The sequence below is a fragment of the Leucoraja erinacea genome, chromosome 1, assembly GCF_028641065.1.
Source record: "Leucoraja erinacea ecotype New England chromosome 1, Leri_hhj_1, whole genome shotgun sequence".
In the NCBI taxonomy this organism is placed as follows: Eukaryota; Metazoa; Chordata; class Chondrichthyes; order Rajiformes; family Rajidae; genus Leucoraja; species Leucoraja erinaceus.
Genome location: NC_073377.1, coordinates 120,058,358 through 120,076,242, shown reverse-complemented (window position 1 = coordinate 120,076,242; position 17,885 = coordinate 120,058,358). Strand labels below are relative to the sequence as shown.

The following is a 17,885-nucleotide window of genomic DNA, read 5'->3' as shown; positions in this document are numbered from 1 at the left end:
TCCCCCCACATTCACCAGAGGACATTGTGGGAGAAACATGCTAAAGATACCCAGAGTGGGCACATTTAAATTCCTGTAGACTCCCCACCTGCTCAAAAAGTTAGCCCACGACCCTTGAAAGACTTCACGTGGCAGCGTTTACTCACAGCTCTCACGCCACACGAGATCTTCCTTTTCATTCTTTTGGACCATTTCCTGGGCTTCCTTCAGGTTAATGTACAACTGCTGAGTCCTCTCCTCTTCCAGGCACTTGATCTCCACCTCTTGCCTCCTGCGTTCCTCCTCCTCTTTTTGCTTTGTGGGTAAAGTGCATTATGTTACTTCATGATGCCATCCAGCAATGAAATTCCCACATGCTCCCATGCATTTTAAATACCAAATAAATTCCTTTCCTTCCTCCTCCCCCACCCCAACACAACGGCAGAAAGCACAATCCTCATACTTCAACCTAAAATTCAGAAGCAATCCTTTCTGCTTCCAAATATGGTTAAAAAGTTGGAAAAGGCACTGATATATGTTTTACGAGTTTTACAAGAACAAGCACAACATTCAAGCAGATTGTGCACAGCAATTGTTTATAAGGTACAGTGGACAGTTAATTATCCCGTTCTCAATTTTAGAAAATTTGGTCTCTTTCACATCTTCAAGATCATTTATTTTCATGATAAAAATGAAATTCAACAAATTGTCCCTTGTGTGCAGGACTTAGTGTGCTGGTTGGCACGAACTTGGTGGGCTGAAGGGCCTGTTTCCATGCTGTATCTCCAAACTAAACAACTTCGAGGCAATATTCCTTTTTGTTGCTCAATAAAAACATGCAAGATGAAATGGAAAATATAACATCATAGGGTCGTGTTGGTATATTGGAAACAGATAATACAACATGATTCACGGGCTCCCCGGGGCACTGAACTGCAGACTAAGCTTTAATTAAGATTTCCAGAGAGGTTCCCTCTTCCCCCAGGATAGAGCCCGTGAATCAGCCACTCAAGAATGTGGTTGGTTTAGAGCAGATGACGGGTCACCTCGCATCTTTTGACACCCTTACTAAGGTGGTCAATTTCCACCTTAAAAATATCCAGACGGCCTCCACAGCCACCTGAGGCAATGAATTCCACGGATTCACCTCTCTTCCAAAGGTATTTCTTTAGCCGAGGAGATGAGGAAGTATATCCTTTTATTCTGAGGCTGTGCTCTCTATTCCAAGACTCTCCCACTAGTGGAAACATCCTCTCCACATCCACCCTATGCAGGCCTTTCACTATTTGGTAAGTTTCAATGAGATCCCCCTTAAATCCTTCTAAACTCCAGTTAGTAAAAGCCCAGAGACGTCAAATACCTTTATAGCCATCCACACAAACCCAATGTAACAGGTCTGTAGTATATGCTATGGCAATTCAAGTATTGTCTAAGAGTTTCAAAACATCAGAGTATCTGTTCCCAACACCTGGGCAGTGCATTCCAGACACCAATCAATCACTCTCCATGTGGAAATGTGGCTACCCTCACCACCCATCAGAGCCCATGTAAGCCTCCTACCTTTCAGCTTGGAATTTTGTCATCGTAAGAGTCGTGCAGTGTGGAAACAGGCGCTTTGGACCAACTTGCCCTCACTGCCTAACACGCCCATCTACACGTCCCACCCACCTGCGTTTGGCCCATATCCCTCCAAATCTGTCCTATCCATCTTTTCTTAATACACCTCCATTAATTATGAGAGAGCACATCTATTAAAGGAAAATAAAAGTAATGCAAAAGGCAGAGGAGGTTAGTTCATTGGAAGCAATGCTGAGAAATTCAGGCGTTGAATACCCTACTATAATGGGTGGTAATGTATTATGATCGATTACTAAAATTAATTTATCAATTTTAGTTTGTTCTAAGTTTGTTTTATTGTTTTTTGGTGTGTTTTATGGGGGGGGGGGGGGGGGGGGGGGGGGAGGGAGGGGGAAACTTTTTTCATGTTCTTACCTTCTCGGAGATGTGATCAATTTTCGGATCACATTCTCCGGGCTCTGCGGCCTACCATCGCTGGAGCTGGAAGCCTCCTCGGACTGTCGTGAGCCCCACCCCAGGGCGCGGATTTAACATCGGAGCGGGTCGCTTGCCTGGGATCGCTCCCACCGTGACCACCGCAGACTTTAACATCAAGGGCTCGCAGTCTCGGGTGAGGCCGAGTCGGCTCAACCAGCCCCGACGTGAGATACAATCGCCCGGCGCGGGGGAGCTGCCATTCCACCAATGCGGGAGTGGAGCGCCTCGACGCGGAGGGCCTGAACGCTGGCTACGGGAGTCAAGATCGTCCCGTCAACGGGGGCTCGAGGCCCATGACCGAGAAAGAGCTAGGGGAAGGACTTGAACTTTATTTTGCCTTCCACCACTGTGATGAGTGTGTAGGAGTCACTATGGTGGATGTTCAATGTTAAAATGTGTTTTGATTGTTCCGTTTCCAAGATGGCTGCCGGAAGGGAGAGTGAACGCTGGCGCGAGTAGCTGCCGCTGCTCTCTCTGAATTGGGTATTGTTGATGTCCTTACTATTTATTTTTTTTTTTTGTTGTTATATATTTTTTTGTTTTGTTTCATTCCGCTTACGTGTTTTGTAATCTGCTTACTAAATTTTGTAAGGTGTCCTTGAGAGTCCTTGAAAGGCGCCCATAAGTATAATGTATTATTATTATTATTATTATTATTATTAATTGAGTCAGCTATTCTGCCACCTACTTTCATTCACATCCATGTCTGTTACATAATCGATGGGTTGTGGGCTCAGTTACTCTTTACTTCTATTTACATCATTCAACAAAATTTAGAAGGAATCGATGCGTTGAGGAACGGGCCTCATGTGCAGAGAAGACAAACTTTCTTGATCTGAAGCACATTCAGCAATTCGTGTTGTGTTCATATAAGCAAAGAGGTGGTTCTGAACCAGTTCAACATAAATAACTTGCCATCTCATCACTGCAAGACCCTAAATAAAAATAGACACTGTTTTATCACCGAACAGCAATATGCTGTTTGCGGTACAACAGGGATGTCATGACAAAACGCCAGAGTAAAACGTCATAGATAATTGAAATATAGAGGCACTGGTAAGACTAGGACACATGACCTGTCAAGTAAACACCATCATTTTATTGCACCTCAACATGTGCAGAACGTTTAAGAAACAATTAGACAATGCATGGATAGGAAGGACCGCAGATGCTGGTTTAAACCGAAGATAGACAAGAAGTTGGAGTAACTCAGCGGGTTAGACAGCATCTCTAGAGAAAAGGAATTGGTGACGTTTCGGGTCGAGACCCTTTTCCAGAGTGCTGTCTGACATGCTGAGTTACTCCAGGCTTTTGTGTCTATCTTAGGTACATGGATAGGATATGTTTAGTGAGACATGGGCCAAACGTAGGCAGGTGGGACTTGTGTAACTGGGACATTTGCCAGAGTGGGCAAGTTGGGCCAAAGGGCCTGTTTCCACGCTGAACGACTGACTCAACTATTTTCCTGCCTAATTCCCACAACCCCTAATTTCCCCCCAAGTCTTGCACCCTAGAAAGGAATATAATGAAATGCAGATAACATAATAAATACAAGCAACTGCAGATAATGGTTTACAAAAGAGACAGGGCTGAAGTAACTCAGCGGGTCAGGCAGCATCCCTGGAGAATAGGGATAGGTGACGTTTCGGGTTAGGACCTTTCTTCAGACAGAGTCATAGAGCCCCTTCAGCCCAGCTTGCCCACACCGACCAATATGTCCCATCTACACTAGTCCCACCTGCCTCCATTTGGCCCATATCCATCCAAACCTGTCCTATCCATGTACCCATCTAATTGTTTCTTAAACTCTTGAGAATGTCTACATTACTGAAGCAAACCAAAATAAGTTTTCCAGATTCACGCTTGATTCTGAACTGAAAACGCATTTCAGGGGAATGCGTTTAGATTGTGTCTAAAGGACACCATCAAATCAGGTCTCGTTCTTCGTGTGGTTTCAGTAACCAGTCTCAAGTAAAATTAACCCTCATTAACCATAACCCAACCCCCAATGTCACAGCATAGCTGAAATCTCAGCAATCCATGAATTGCAGGACAAACCTGCAAGTGGAGCATTTAACAGAGCAATTTTGCCTTGGAAGGTTTAGAGGAGTTTTAAACTAACTGGCTAAGCGGGTCAGGGAGCATCTCTGAGGAACATGAATAGGTGAAGTTTCAGGTCAACCCAAAATGTCACCCATGCATGTTCTCCTGAGATGCCGCCTCACAGCACTTTTTTTCCTGGCAGTAGAAGTATTGAATGAAAAAAAGCGTATGGCTGGTACGGAGAACCATAAACAGGGGTGTCCTGACATAAGGGCAGCAGAAGGGTGTGGTTGCGATTGGAAGCCTGTAACTAGACATGTACAATAGGAATCAGTGCTGGGACCTTTGATGCCTCCGACCTTCAACCAAAAACTTTAATTAATGATTGATCATGGCATGAAAATCGATGATATAATTGATGGTAAGTAGTGCAATTTTATGATCCTGGATGATTGTGAACATTTGATAAAATGGGTAGGGCAATGGCAGATGGAATTTAACCCATTTAACGTAAAGTGATACACGAGGACCAACATGGCCACAACACACACAATGAAAACCAGGGCCTTTGGCGATATTGAGGTAAACCAACCCCTCTGTTCCAAGTAGAAGGACACCCTGTTTATCTTCAACACCAGGATAATTGTCGTCTTAAAGCAGCGTTAAGGAACACTCCAAATAACCTCAGCATCGCATACCCACTTAGGTTGACCGCTGAGTCCATGAAAGAGGACTGGTCCACCAACTCAAAGCAAGCATTGCTCATCGGTTTCCTCAGATCAGCACTGTAGCACTTTCTGTGCCAGATCATCATTCTTCAGTTTCAGCTTGTAAGCAGTGAGAAGGTGGTGATGATGGTCAGATTTAGCATCATGCATGTGGGGGATTTGGTGGTAGGTGCGTTTGATGGTTGTGTGGCCGTGGTCGATGGTGTTTGGGCCTCTGGTGGGACATACGACTTGTTGACAGTATTTTAGTAGCCCTCTCCAGGTTGGCCTGGATTAACAAGGCTAAAGGATATTTACCCTTGTATGAACAGTCACCCAGGGGAGGATGGGGGGGAGCATGGATAGGAGTGGAGGAAGAGGATAATTCTTACCTTTAGTTCCATTTGGATTTGCTCTTGCTCGGCAGCTGCTTTTGTAGCCCGTTCAACCTCCGCTTTCTTCTCAGCTTCCTTCTGTCTCAGGGTATCCTTGGCTGCTTTCTCCCGAGCTTTAAATGAGCCCGAGAATCTTCGAATCAACTCCTTCTCTTTCTCTTTCCTGCCCAACAAAGAGCTTATCAAAAGCAGAAACACAACCATGGCATTGCAGACCATTGAATCATAGGAGTCTCAATACTCAAGGTCTTATGCAAACCTCAATCGACACCACATCACTCTGAGCCACCATCACAGAACTGAGGTGATCAGATGTGTTAACACCTAGGCTTGGCTTGGGTGAAAAGAGCAATCAATTTTAAGCACACACACATACCTCCAGATTCAGGGACAGTTTCCTCCCAACTGATCAGGCAACTGAGCCATCCTCTCACCAACTAGAGAGCAGTTCTGACCACCAATCTACCTCACTGTAGACCTTTGAACTATCTTTCCTTGGCCTCTAGTTGCACTAAGTGATGTACCTTTTATCCTGTATCTGCACACTGTGGAAGGATTGATTGAAATCAAGTTGAGTCTTTCCTTTGCATAGCACTGCATTGCATAGCATGCAACAATGTACATATTGACTGTACCTCGGGACACTAACCTACACCAAACTTTATCTGTTGAAATGGTGCTTAAAGCGCACAGCATGGAACGGCACCCTGATAACATCAATAGGATTGTGACCCTGGGGAATTTTGGTTCCGTGGACTTTGGCCACTTTCTATTACTGAGTGTGCCAGAGTCAACAGCAGCAACAAAACTGCAAAGAATCCGATCAATCGAGACCTTTCACTGCATCAATGGGTAAGTTTCCTGGAAGCCGACTCAACGTGATTATTACTATTTGTGACAACACAACTCGAGGCTGACCAGTCACTCGCACCAACTACTCCCCCGACTGGGAAGTGAGGAAAAAAAGGGCAATGCAAAATGGCGGAGAGTTTTTCCTCTCTCTTTTTATGAAATAAAGAGGAAAGCTAAAATACAAAAGTGTTTGAACTTAATTACCAATTACAGTGATTAATTGTATATATAAAATAAGGGCGCCGTATAATTGGCAGCCCCACCAGCAATCTGCTTTTTCGCCTTTTAAATTTTTTTTTTGGTATGTGTTAAATGTTTGTATAAATGTTCTCCGATTTGTTTTATGTGGGGGGGAGGGGTCGGAGGGGAAACTTTTTCCCCCAGTATCTTACTTTGCCGGAGATGCGATTAATTTTCAGATTGCATTCTCCGGTCGCTCTGCAGCCTACCATCGATGGAGCTGGAGGCCTCATTGGACTGACCTTGGGCCGCACCGTGGGCCGTGGACTTATATCGGAGTCGATCCCTTGCCTGGGATCACTCCAACCTGAGGATTTTGCATCTGGAGCTCGCAGTCTCGGGAGAGGCCGTGGATGCCGGGAGCTCCAGCGTAGGGGAAGGTTTGCCCAGCCCCCACTCGAGGCTCCATTGCCTGGCACAGGGGAACTGACATCCCCCGATGCAGCAGCTGATCGCCTCGATGCAGAGGGCCCGCCGTCAGCTACGGCGGTCAAGATCATCCCATCAACGGTGGGCTCGAGGCCCCCGACCGCGGGAGAGCAAGGGGACGAGATTGAACTTTTTTCGCCTTCCATCACGGAAAGGAATGTGGAGGACTCTCTGCGATGGATGTTTATGTTAAATGTGTTTTGTGTGTTCCATTGCTTTTTATTTCTATTCCTGACTTGGCAAATGAAACTTCTTGTATGTTGCAAAACATACTTGGCTATTAAAGTATTATTGTGTGATTGTAAAAACCCAAGTTATATTATTTTTCTTAAACAGGATGCACAGATTATTAGGCATCTGAAAATGTAATGGAGTGGGACGCAAGTTAAGACGATTAGATATAAGCATAGTAACTTGGGAGGCAGTGGAAGAGTTGCTGCCTCACAGTGCAGGAGACCTGGGTCCAATCCGGACTACGGGTGGTCTGTACGGAGTTTGTACGTTCTTTCTGTGACTGCATGGGTTTTCTCTGGGTACTCCGGCATCCTCCCTCACTCCAAAGACTTACAGGTCTGTAGGTTATTTGGCTTGTGAAAATTGTCCCTAGCGCATAGGAGAGTGCTGGGAGTGAACGTTGGTCAGCGTGGACTCACTTGGCCGAAGGTCCTGTTTCCACACTGTACAAAATCTAAAAGGGAATAGTAACCAATAGACAGAAATAGATAAAAGCTCACCAGGTTCACATAGACTTCATGGTTGGATGCACGACTAGTTTGCAAAATAAAATAACAGCTGCTCAGTTTCGAAATTATTATTGCTCAAACCTCAACCCTTTTGTTTATCATGGCTTTCAATACCCTTTCACATTGTGTCAAGGTAAAGTATTTACCCAAAGACTTAAAAGATAATGTGGGTGGCATTTTAGAGATTTTCAATTCAAAGCAACGCGAGCTCAAAACCTGTCGCCACAACTGTTTAGCTTAATTATTGTCACATGCGGTAAGCTCTTTTGGCGCATGCTATCTAGTCAGTGAAAAGACTATACATTATTTCAATACAGTCGTCCACAGTTCACAGATACAGAATTAAGGGTATAATGATTAGTACAAGATAAAGTTCAGTAAAGTCTGATTAAAGATAGTTTGAAGGTCTCCAATGGAATAGATGGGTGGTTTGGACCGCTCTCTAGTTGGTGGGAGGATAATTGGTATTCAAACTGGTAACCAATTTGATTATTTCATGCCTTGGGACCAGAGACCAGCACACAACTGTAAAATCCAGCTGATAAAGAATTAATTCCAGATGACCCATGCGCTCCAAGGGACATGGGCTGCGTGCCCAGGAAACAGTTGCTATCATGACGGGAATTCCCATGACGGAAGCCGTGCTATCTGTAGACGTATCAAGACATGAATTTTCTAAATAAATTGATCTAGATCTACTTTTCCACCCCACACAAATTCTGTGAGAGCCAATTTTATTTTGTGTTTTTTTTTTGTTTATTTTATTAGAGGTTAGTACAGTACAAAACAGTACAGTGGAACTTAATTTTAGGTGCCAACTATGTCATACCGTAATCCATTCTATGTACAACCTCTAGTTTTATGTTATGAGAAGGAAGTAAGTAAGACAAGAAAAAGAAAATAGAAAGAGGAAGAAGTGGAAAAATAGATGGTAGAGAGTAGAAAAACGTGAAGTGTCTATATAAAAAATAAAAATAAAAAGTAGAAAGTAGAAATAGAAGCGCAGGCCCCTTAAAAGAGAATTTTTCAAATCTGTATTCAGAGATGTATATTTATCCACGTCATGAACTGAAATCAGCAATCTTTACGGTACCGCTGCATCACATGATTCCAAAAAGTCGATGAAAGGAGACCAACTCCTTAAGATTGGTCATATTTATCTATTAGTCGGAGTCTCATTTCTTCAAGGCGTGCTATGTCCATCATATTCCTAATCCACATTTTAACAGTTGGTATGGTTGTATTTTTCCAAAATTTAAGTATCAATTTCTTTCCAATTATTAACCCATAATTTAAAAAAACATTTTGGTCTTTATTTAAATTGGTATCTTCTCCTATTATTCCAAATATAATCCATTCCGTTTTGGGTTCTATTCTTGACTTGAAAAGCTTTGTAAATATATCAAATATATCACTCCAAAATTTATGCAACTTTGTACATCCTACAAATGAATGTGTTATGTTAGCGTTTTGAAACAAACATTTATCGCATCTGGGAGAGACGTTTGGATAAAATTTATTCAACCTCGTTTTTGAATAATATCAAGCGTCTTACATTTTGGGCAGTAATGTGCCGATTCTGTATGGGTGAATTTCGGCATGGTGGTAGAATTGCGGTCTTGCAGCACCCAGGTTTGACCCTGACAACGGGTGCTGGCTGTGTGGAGTTTCCCTGTGATCGCATGGGTTTTCCCCTCAAGGTGCTCTGATTTCCTCCCACATTCCAAAGTGGTGCAGATTTGTAGGTTAATTGGCTTCTACACATTGACCCGAGTGCGGAGTAAGCAACTAGTGCATGAGTGATCACTGGTTGGCGTGGACTTTATTGGGCCAGATGGCCCTTTTCTCGCCTGAAGTTTATTTCTATTTCCACTCCCCCCCCCACCCCCCACTTTCAGTCTGAAGAAGGGTTCCGACCCGAAACGTCACCTACTCTTTTTCTCCAGAGATGCTGCCTGACTCGCTGAGTTACTCCAGCATTTTGTGTCTATAAACAAGAATTAATACAATTTGCACTTTGGTAGCCTGGACTAATGATCTCAAGACTCAAAATCATCGCCTGTCCACTGGGGTGTGTAACATTTATTAATAACATACTCAGGAATAAAAAAGGCTGTGTTTGTGATGGTTGCCATGGAGCCACCAAATTGTTATAAAAAGAATTGGTTCATTATAGCTAAACAATGTCCAGTGCTTTTATTTGATTTAGCCAGCATGTGATCTCAGCCACAGCAACTAAGCTAATGCTCAACTGTTCTACGACCTGGCCAGCAATCTGCCCCATTTAAGGGAAATAAGGAATGGGCAATAAATATTGACCATATTAGTGACATCGGCACTCTGCAAATGAATTGGTTACTTTGGCAATTGTCCAATAATTACCACCACAGCTTGGGATACCAAACAGAATTACATTCCGAGAGCCAGATACTGCAATACCTATAATTAAAATAAAATGCAGGATCGGTTTCATATTAATACAAGAGCAGTTGCTCGAGGAGCCCTCCATCTCCAAGTAACAGCAATAGGTCAACACTACAACTGCTTTCAATGGGGCTACTGTTCCTCTGAGGGTTCACTTTGGAGAATGGATACATAACAAGCAGTTAAGAAGCAATTAGCCAGGTACATGGAAAGGTCAAGCTTAGAGGGATATGGGCCAAATAGAAGCAAGTGGGACTCGTGTCGATGTTATTTGGATGTAAAAAGATAAGACACAAAATGCTGGATTAATTCAACGGGACAGGCAGCATCGCTGGAGAGAAGGGAATGTTTCTGGTCGAGACCCTTCTTCAGACCTCACCTATTCCTTCTCTCCAGAGATGCAGTCTGTCCCACTGAGTTACTCCAGCTTTTTGTGTCTATCTTCGGTTTAAACCATCATCTGCAGTTCCGTCCTACACATCTACAGTTCCTTCCTTCATACTACATCTTGTTTGTTTGTGTTTGGATTGAAAGCAGTACTTCCAATTCTGTCCTGTATTATCAACATCGAGTACATCAGAGAACCTTTTACTTGCAAGTATCCATTTTCCAAAGTAAACTCTCAGAGAACAGCAGCCCCATTGAAAGCAGTTGTAGTGATGGCCTGGCGACCTTGCTTGGAGATGGAGGCTATCCTGGAGCAACTGAACTTGTATTAACATGAAACCAATTCTGCACATTTCCATTCACAATCATTGCCCACACTCCCCACCAGACAGTCCTACTCTCAGTAACTCAGCGGGATTAGTGAACCACTATCACAGTTCCATTTGACCTGCATAAAAAATTAACTGTCACAATTGGAATCTCTCCTACCCATCCCTTAATGTACCTTTTAGCAGCTTGTTTGCTGAAATGTTAAGCACAGGCATCTCCGTTCCAATGTAACTGACCTATTGTGTTAATCGCCCATTTAAAAATCTGAGCCTGCAAAAGGATAGTGTCTAACACTTGGAGGCAAAGTCATACAGCACAGAAACCTGATACTGCGATGATCACCTACTTGGGAAAAGTCTTGATGCCCAGACATTAGTTCAACCTTGATAGTTTATTGCCTTTTGGGAACAAGGTTACTTTACTTTAGTTATTTTAGAGATACAGCGTGGAAACAGTCCCTTCGGCCCACCGAGTCCCTGCTGACCAGCGATCATCCCATGCACTAGCATTATCCAACACACTAGGGACAATTTACAATTTTACTGAGGCCAATTAACCTGCAAACCTGTAGGCCTTTGGAGTGTGGGAGGATAATTGAGCACTTGGAGAAAACCCACGCGGTCACATGGAGAATGTACAAACTCCTTACAGACAGCTCCTGTCGTCAGGATCTAACCCGGGTTTCTGGGGCTGAGGCAGCAACTTTACTGCTGCTCCACTGTGTCACCCCTGAAAGGTCAGAACTTTTTTTTAAAACTAACTGCAGATTGATTTTCTAAAATTGTAAGCTGTGACTAATACTGCTAATAAGATAAGAGGATAGAAAAGTAAAGTAAAAGCATTTCCGTACCTCAGCTCCCCAGTCTCTTTTTGAGCCTGTTGTCTCGCTCGCTCTGCCATTATTTCATCACAAATTTGATTGTAGGGTTTGTCTCCTGCACCTTCACCCATCACCCAGACCCACACGTCGCTATCAGCTGCCAGCAGCCAGTTGACCGATTTTCCTTTCTCTGCAAATCAAGAGATTGAACACCATGATGAGAAAGTAAGAGCAACATAGAATTAATGTGAACAGGCAATTGATGGTTGGCGTAGACTAAAGGGCCTGTCCCACCAGCATGCGATTGCATGCGTCTAGCGCGACCAAACATGGTGGCTCAAGGCGTACGGCCTCGCGGGGTCAGCACCACTTCCAACCGCGGAGCCGTCTGGAGTTGTGCGGGGCTGGTCCCGACATCATACTCACCAATCAGCTGGGCAGGAGGCGGGCCCCGACTGAGTTCGGAAGTCGCACGGCGTCGGGCGGTTACGTCATCACGCAATGGCACGCCGGGCGGTGACGTCATCGCGCAACGCCACGCGCTAGGCATACGGCGTTGAGGCGCTGCGTACGGCCTCAATGCTGCTGCGGGCCGACAGGCCGTTGTCACGCGGAATTTTTGGAGAGTGTCAGTTTCTCGGAGCCCCGCGCGATGTCGGGATCAGCCCCGCACAACTCCATATGGCACTGGCGATCGAAGTGGGACCGGCCCCGCGAGGCCGTACGGCTCAAGCGACCACGTTAAGTCACGCTCGCCACATGCAGTCACATGCTCGTGGGACAGGCCCTTTAGTGAGACAAAGGATCTGTTTCTATGCTGTATCATTCAAACAAACCCATTAAAATATCAAAAGGAAGCAGTTCCCCTTTCCAATTTGAGATCTTGCCAGAATGTCAATACACATTCTGGCAAGATCTCATTTCAGTAATCTTCCAGGGTGGCATGGTGGAGCAGCAGTAGAATTGCTGCCTTGGAGCGCTGGAGAGCCATGCCCGATTCTGACTACGGGACCCGTCTGTATGGAGTTTGTCGGTTCTCCCTGTGACAGCATGGGTTTTCCCCCGGGGGTGCCGGTTTTCTCCCACACTGCAAAGATGCACTGGTTTGTAGGTTAATTTGTTTGGTAAAAATTGTAAATTGTCCCGAGTGTGTAGGATAGTGCTATGGGGGTCAGCACGGACTCAGCGGGCCGAAGGGCCTGCTGCCACGCTGTATTTCTAAACTAAACTAGTGCTTCTCCTCTCAAATGAAATCCCCCTCTCAAAGGAAATACAACAACCTCATGCAAGATACAGCAGTGCATGAAAGTTGAAGGGTGTATTGACATACAAGGTATATGAACATCTTGCGCAGTGTATACCACAAAGTATATTGTGTCAGCATGCCTAACTGCACCACCGCGCAGTGTACAATAAGTGATGACCGGAGGAGAGGGGTGGTGCGTTCATGGGATGATGTTGAGTTGGCGGATTTGGTCGAGTCGGCTGAGTGGGTCGTCGGACTCCCGAAAGCAGCCTGGAGCGCAATTAAATCGGGCGCCGCTCCTAGAGGCCAAGCGCACGGAATGGAGGCAATCTGAAGCGGCACACAGAAGCGGAAAAACAGTGGAGGATATTTACACATCGCAAATCTACAACTCCAATGAACCTTGCAACACCAATCCAGTGCCAACGCCACCAGGACAACGGGCCTTTATGGTCAAGTTAACACTAACATTTTGAAAAATAACTTTGGACTTGAAGGGTACAAGATGGCACATGAAACGTGGCGAGTTTTGCGCACTTTCAAAGTGTGGTGTACTATCTTATACTTAGTTTAGTTTAGAGATACTGCGCGGCAACAGGCCCTTCGGCCCACTGAGCCCGCACTGACCACTGATCCTCGTACACCAGCACTGCCCTACACACTAGGGACAATTTACCAAAGACAATCAACCTCCAAACCTGTACTTCTTTGGAGTGTGGGAGGGAGGAAACCGGAGCACCCAGGGAAAAACCCAAGCAGTAACAGGGAGAACATATAAACACTGTACAGACAGCTCCCCTGGTCAGGATCGAACCGGGTCACTGGCGCCATGATTGTGCCAGATGTATGGCAAGATTGTCACAGAGGACTATGCAAAACATTTCACTGTATTTGGATACACATGACAATAAAGCACCATTAATTCACTGAGAACAGAACATAGAAACATAGAAAAGAGATGCAGGAAGAAGCCATTTGGCTCTTCGAGCCAGCACTGCCATTCATTGTGATTATCCACCATCAGTAACCCGTGTCTGCCTTCTCCCCATTTCCCTTGATTCCGCTAGCCCCTAGAGCTCGATCTAACTCTCTTTTAAATTCATCCAGTGAATTGGCCTCCACTGCCTTCTGTGGCCGAAAATTCCACAAAATCAGAACTCTGGGTGAAAAGGTTTTTTTCTCATCTCAGTTTTGAATGGCCGCCCCTTTATTCCTAGACTGGCCCCTGGTTCTGGACTTCCCCAACATAGGGACCATTTTTCCTGCATCTAGCTTGTCCAGTACTTTTATAATTTTATGTTTCTATAAGACCTCCTCTCATTCTTCTAAATTTCAGTGAATACAAGCCCAGTCTTTCCAATCTTTCCTCGTATGACAGTCCTCCCCATCCCGGGGATTAACCCCGTGAACCTTCGCTGCACTGCCTCAATATCAAGATGTGCTTCTCAAATTAGGGAGACCAAAACTCAATATTCAACTGCATTCAATATGATCATGGCTGATCATCCAAAATCAGTATCCCGTTCTGGCTTTTTCCCCATATCCCTCGATTCCCTCAGCCCTAAGAGCTAAATCTAACTCTCTCTTGAACATACGGCAGACTAGTAGGAAGTGGATAATCAGAGCAGAGAACAACAACATAATGCCAGAGAGGAAGAGGAGACAACCAGAGAACACTGCCTACTCCACTGCCTCGCAAACATCAAAATGTCCAGTACAAACACCGGAGCCCTCGCATCACTGTAAGGAGAGGGCTGAGACAAACAGACTGATGACGTTCCACAAAAAGCATGACCCTCCATGCCTCCATTCCTGCCACACCGTCTGCAAAGAGAGAGGATGAAGGAATGGGGAAAATGTCTGGGCAAGGGTTTAACTTGGTGGATAACCCAAAGCATTTATTTGGACAGGAAGGGAAGTTTTGAGGCCATCATTAAAAAGAGTAGATAGAGTCTGTCATGGGTGCACAATAGCGCTTCTATTCTTAGCTTTCTCCAAATAGGCAGCTGATTCATTCCTGCCCAATTTACAACACGAGGCACAGTAACACAGTCATTAAGTTAATGGACTTCAAATGGCATCAAACGCCTGAACCACTTATTTCGACACGAGTTCAAAAATGGGGAATTCTAATTCAAACTCCACTTGTTAAAGAAATCTGCAATAAAAAACAAGAGGCAGCAGTTGTAACCGCAAGACTGAAATATGTGAAAACACACCAGGTTCACATATATAGACTTAAATGTGGGAAATGGGACCATGAAGCAACTCCAGACCCCTGCATTAGTGGTGGAATACCCTCCGAAAGTTTCAAGGGTGCAAATTGTCCTCGATTATGCTGGTGGCTTTGCTTTTGTAAATGGAGTCAATGGAAGAGAGGTTGGTTTAGGTGAAGGGCTGGGCAGAGTCTCAGCCTCAGCAGCTAATTTATACACAGCATAAAAGTAAATCATAACCCTCAGATAAACCTCTTTATCAAAAACCCTTGCGTCTCCTTTTCATCTCTATCCTTTATCCACCCATCTACTGATCAAAAACCCCTCACCTCATGTTGCTAGACCTCCTAAGTTACTCCAACACTGTTTTTTGCCAGTTTACAATTGGTCCCACCACAACCTGCCCAGTACACTACCAGGTTAAACCAAAATAAAAACATCTTACTCGTTTCTCTAGAGATTGACAAAGGTCACAAACTTGTGGCTCCAACACAAAGACAAAATTAGCATCCTGCAACAATGAATAAAAACTTCCCCAACAGGGTCAAAACAGACAAAAGAAAAAAATCTTCCTCGTACACCTGCCAATTATATGGTGACATAGAAAAAAGGAACTGCAGACACGAGTTAATAAAAAAGTCAAGCACTGGAGTAACTGCGGGTCAGACAGCATCTTTCGGGAACAGGGATAGGTGATGTTTCAGGTCAAGACCCTTCTATGGGATTAAAGACAGCAGACATTATGGTCAGCAGGAAATCTCTGCTATAACTCACAAATAGAAGAGTTAATACTAGAATTTACAAATATTTTTTTGCTGGAAAGTACTTTGCGATTTCCTTCAGAGTACTTCAGACACCAAACGCTGTCTTCTTTTCCACCCCGCTCTCTCTCTTCCTTCAATTAAACCTGAAGCCACCCTAAATCATTTGCTCAAGCCCCACTAATAAAAGGCAAGTCTGTGTGGTTCACCCACACACCAGCTGCCTTGCCAGCATTTTATGCAACAGCCGATAAAGGTTTCACTTGTCCCTACTTGGCATTTTCATGCTGCTCCATTTAGTTTCAATCCAAGTGGAAAATCACATAGCACTGCACCAATCGCTCTGCTTAATGTCAGTTCACCATTAAATTGCATGCTGTGCCAACCAGTGTAGTAGATGCAAGGAACTGCAGATGCTGGCTTACAAGCAAAAAACAAAAAAAGTGCTGGAATAACAGGAGGTCAGGCACACGGTGTCTTTTGGAGAATGTGGATAGGTGAGGTTGTCAAAACCCTTCTTTAGACCGATTGTCTGAAGAAGTGTGTAGAATAGTGCAAGTGATCAGGCTGATCACTGGATTGTCTGAAGAAGTGTCCTGACCTGAAACGCCATCTATCCACGTTCTCCAGATACTGCCTGACCTACCTAGTTATCCCAGAATTTTGTGCCGCCTCCCCCTTGGAAATATATAACAAGAGCAGAGGCAGGTCAGCTGATCTCTCACACTTGCACTGCCATTCAATAAGGTAATGGCCTTAATTATATATTCCTATCTTGGCCTCAATAATATTTTCCTGTCCACCCCCTCCCCCACCCACCCTCCCAACTACAAACCTGCACGTCCTGAGTGTGGGAGCAAACTGGAGCACCCGGGGAAAGCCCACACGGTCCCAGGAGAACATACAAACTGCACAGACAGAATAGAATTGATTTTTTTTTTCATTGTCATTCTTTTATTGTCATTTAAACAGACAAGGTTTGAACGAAATTTCATTCCTGCAGTCATGACATTCCAAAAAAACCAAGACACACACTTAACACAATTTACACAAACATCCATCACAGTGAATCTCCAACACCTCCTCACTGTGATGGAAGGCAAAAGTCTTATCTCTTCCCTTTGTTCTTCTCCCGCGGTCCAGCAGTCCAACTACAGCATCGAGGCGACTGGGGCTCACGAAGTTAAAGCCCTCGGTGGGCAATGGTAAGTTCCGCGGCCCCCGTTTAAGCCGCGCGGGGCGATGTTAGGCCCCGCTCCGAGTCATTTAAACCCCGCGATTCCGGCGGGAGAAGTTGCCATTGCGAGAGCTCTGAAAAGCGGTCTCCCACCAGGGACCTGCGAGCTCCCGATGTTCCTGTCCACCAGGCCTGCGGCCGGAGCCTCTGTAGCTCCGAAGTCGGGTTGCAGCCGCGCGCCACCACAGCTCTCCCCGTTCCGAAGTCGGCCAGCTCCGCGATGGCGAGTCCGCAGGCTCCACGACTGGAGCCCTCAGGTTGGTTCCGGCTGGAGCCCGCCGCCGGCTCCACGATGTTAGGCCCAATGACACTGGAGGCCCGACATGGAAAAAGTCGGGTCCCCCGTACAGGGAAGAGATTAAACGGTCCCCCCCCCCAACATATACCCAGCTAAAAAATAATAAATATTAGAACCAAAAACACACATCTTAACGGGACAAAAACTTTAAAAAAACCAGACGGACTGCAGTAGAGCCGCTGCCGTTAGGCTCCGCCACACTCCAGCACCCGTAGTGAGGTTCAAGCCTGGGTCTTTGGCGCTGTAAGGCAGCAACTCCACTGCTGCACCACCATGCACCCCATACTCCATCTGGAATATAGTCAAGTTCACCATCTCCACAATTCTCTGGGCTGGAGAACCCTCATTAAATGTTCTTCCAGGGGAAGAAATTCTATCTCATTTCCATCTTTAATGGGTGTCCGTTTTACTTGCTAGTTCCACAGACCTCCTCTTGGAGACCTTTTCAGTGTCCATTCCAGCAATCGTCAGAATCTTGCTTTTCAAAAAGAACACTCATTCTTCTGAGGATTGGGCCCAGCTGCCTTTATATATCAGCCCTTCGAACCCAACAATCAACCCAGGTGAACTGTCTCTGTACAGCCTGCAGACCAAGCATATACTTCCTTAAATACGAAAAGTAGACACTGTGCCAAATGATCTGCAGTCCCACGAATCTGCATCAAAATGTCTTATTTTTATACTATACACCCTTTACAATAGGAAGGTTTCACAGCAGTCGGG

The 17,885-nt window shown here is 45.0% G+C and overlaps 1 protein-coding gene across 2 annotated transcripts in view; it reads right to left on the bottom strand.

Moving 5' to 3' along the window:
- Window positions 1-17,885, bottom strand: part of sh2d4a (SH2 domain containing 4A) — a 65,120-nt gene that overhangs the window by 23,109 nt on the left and 24,126 nt on the right. For both annotated transcript variants that reach the window (XM_055642281.1, XM_055642270.1), the window contains exons 3-5: window positions 11,435-11,594; window positions 5,177-5,342; window positions 147-294 (exon numbers count right to left, since the gene is read on the bottom strand). In XM_055642281.1, coding sequence (XP_055498256.1) covers window positions 147-294; window positions 5,177-5,342; window positions 11,435-11,594 — 474 coding nt within the window. The remainder of the gene's footprint in view (window positions 1-146; window positions 295-5,176; window positions 5,343-11,434; window positions 11,595-17,885) is intronic.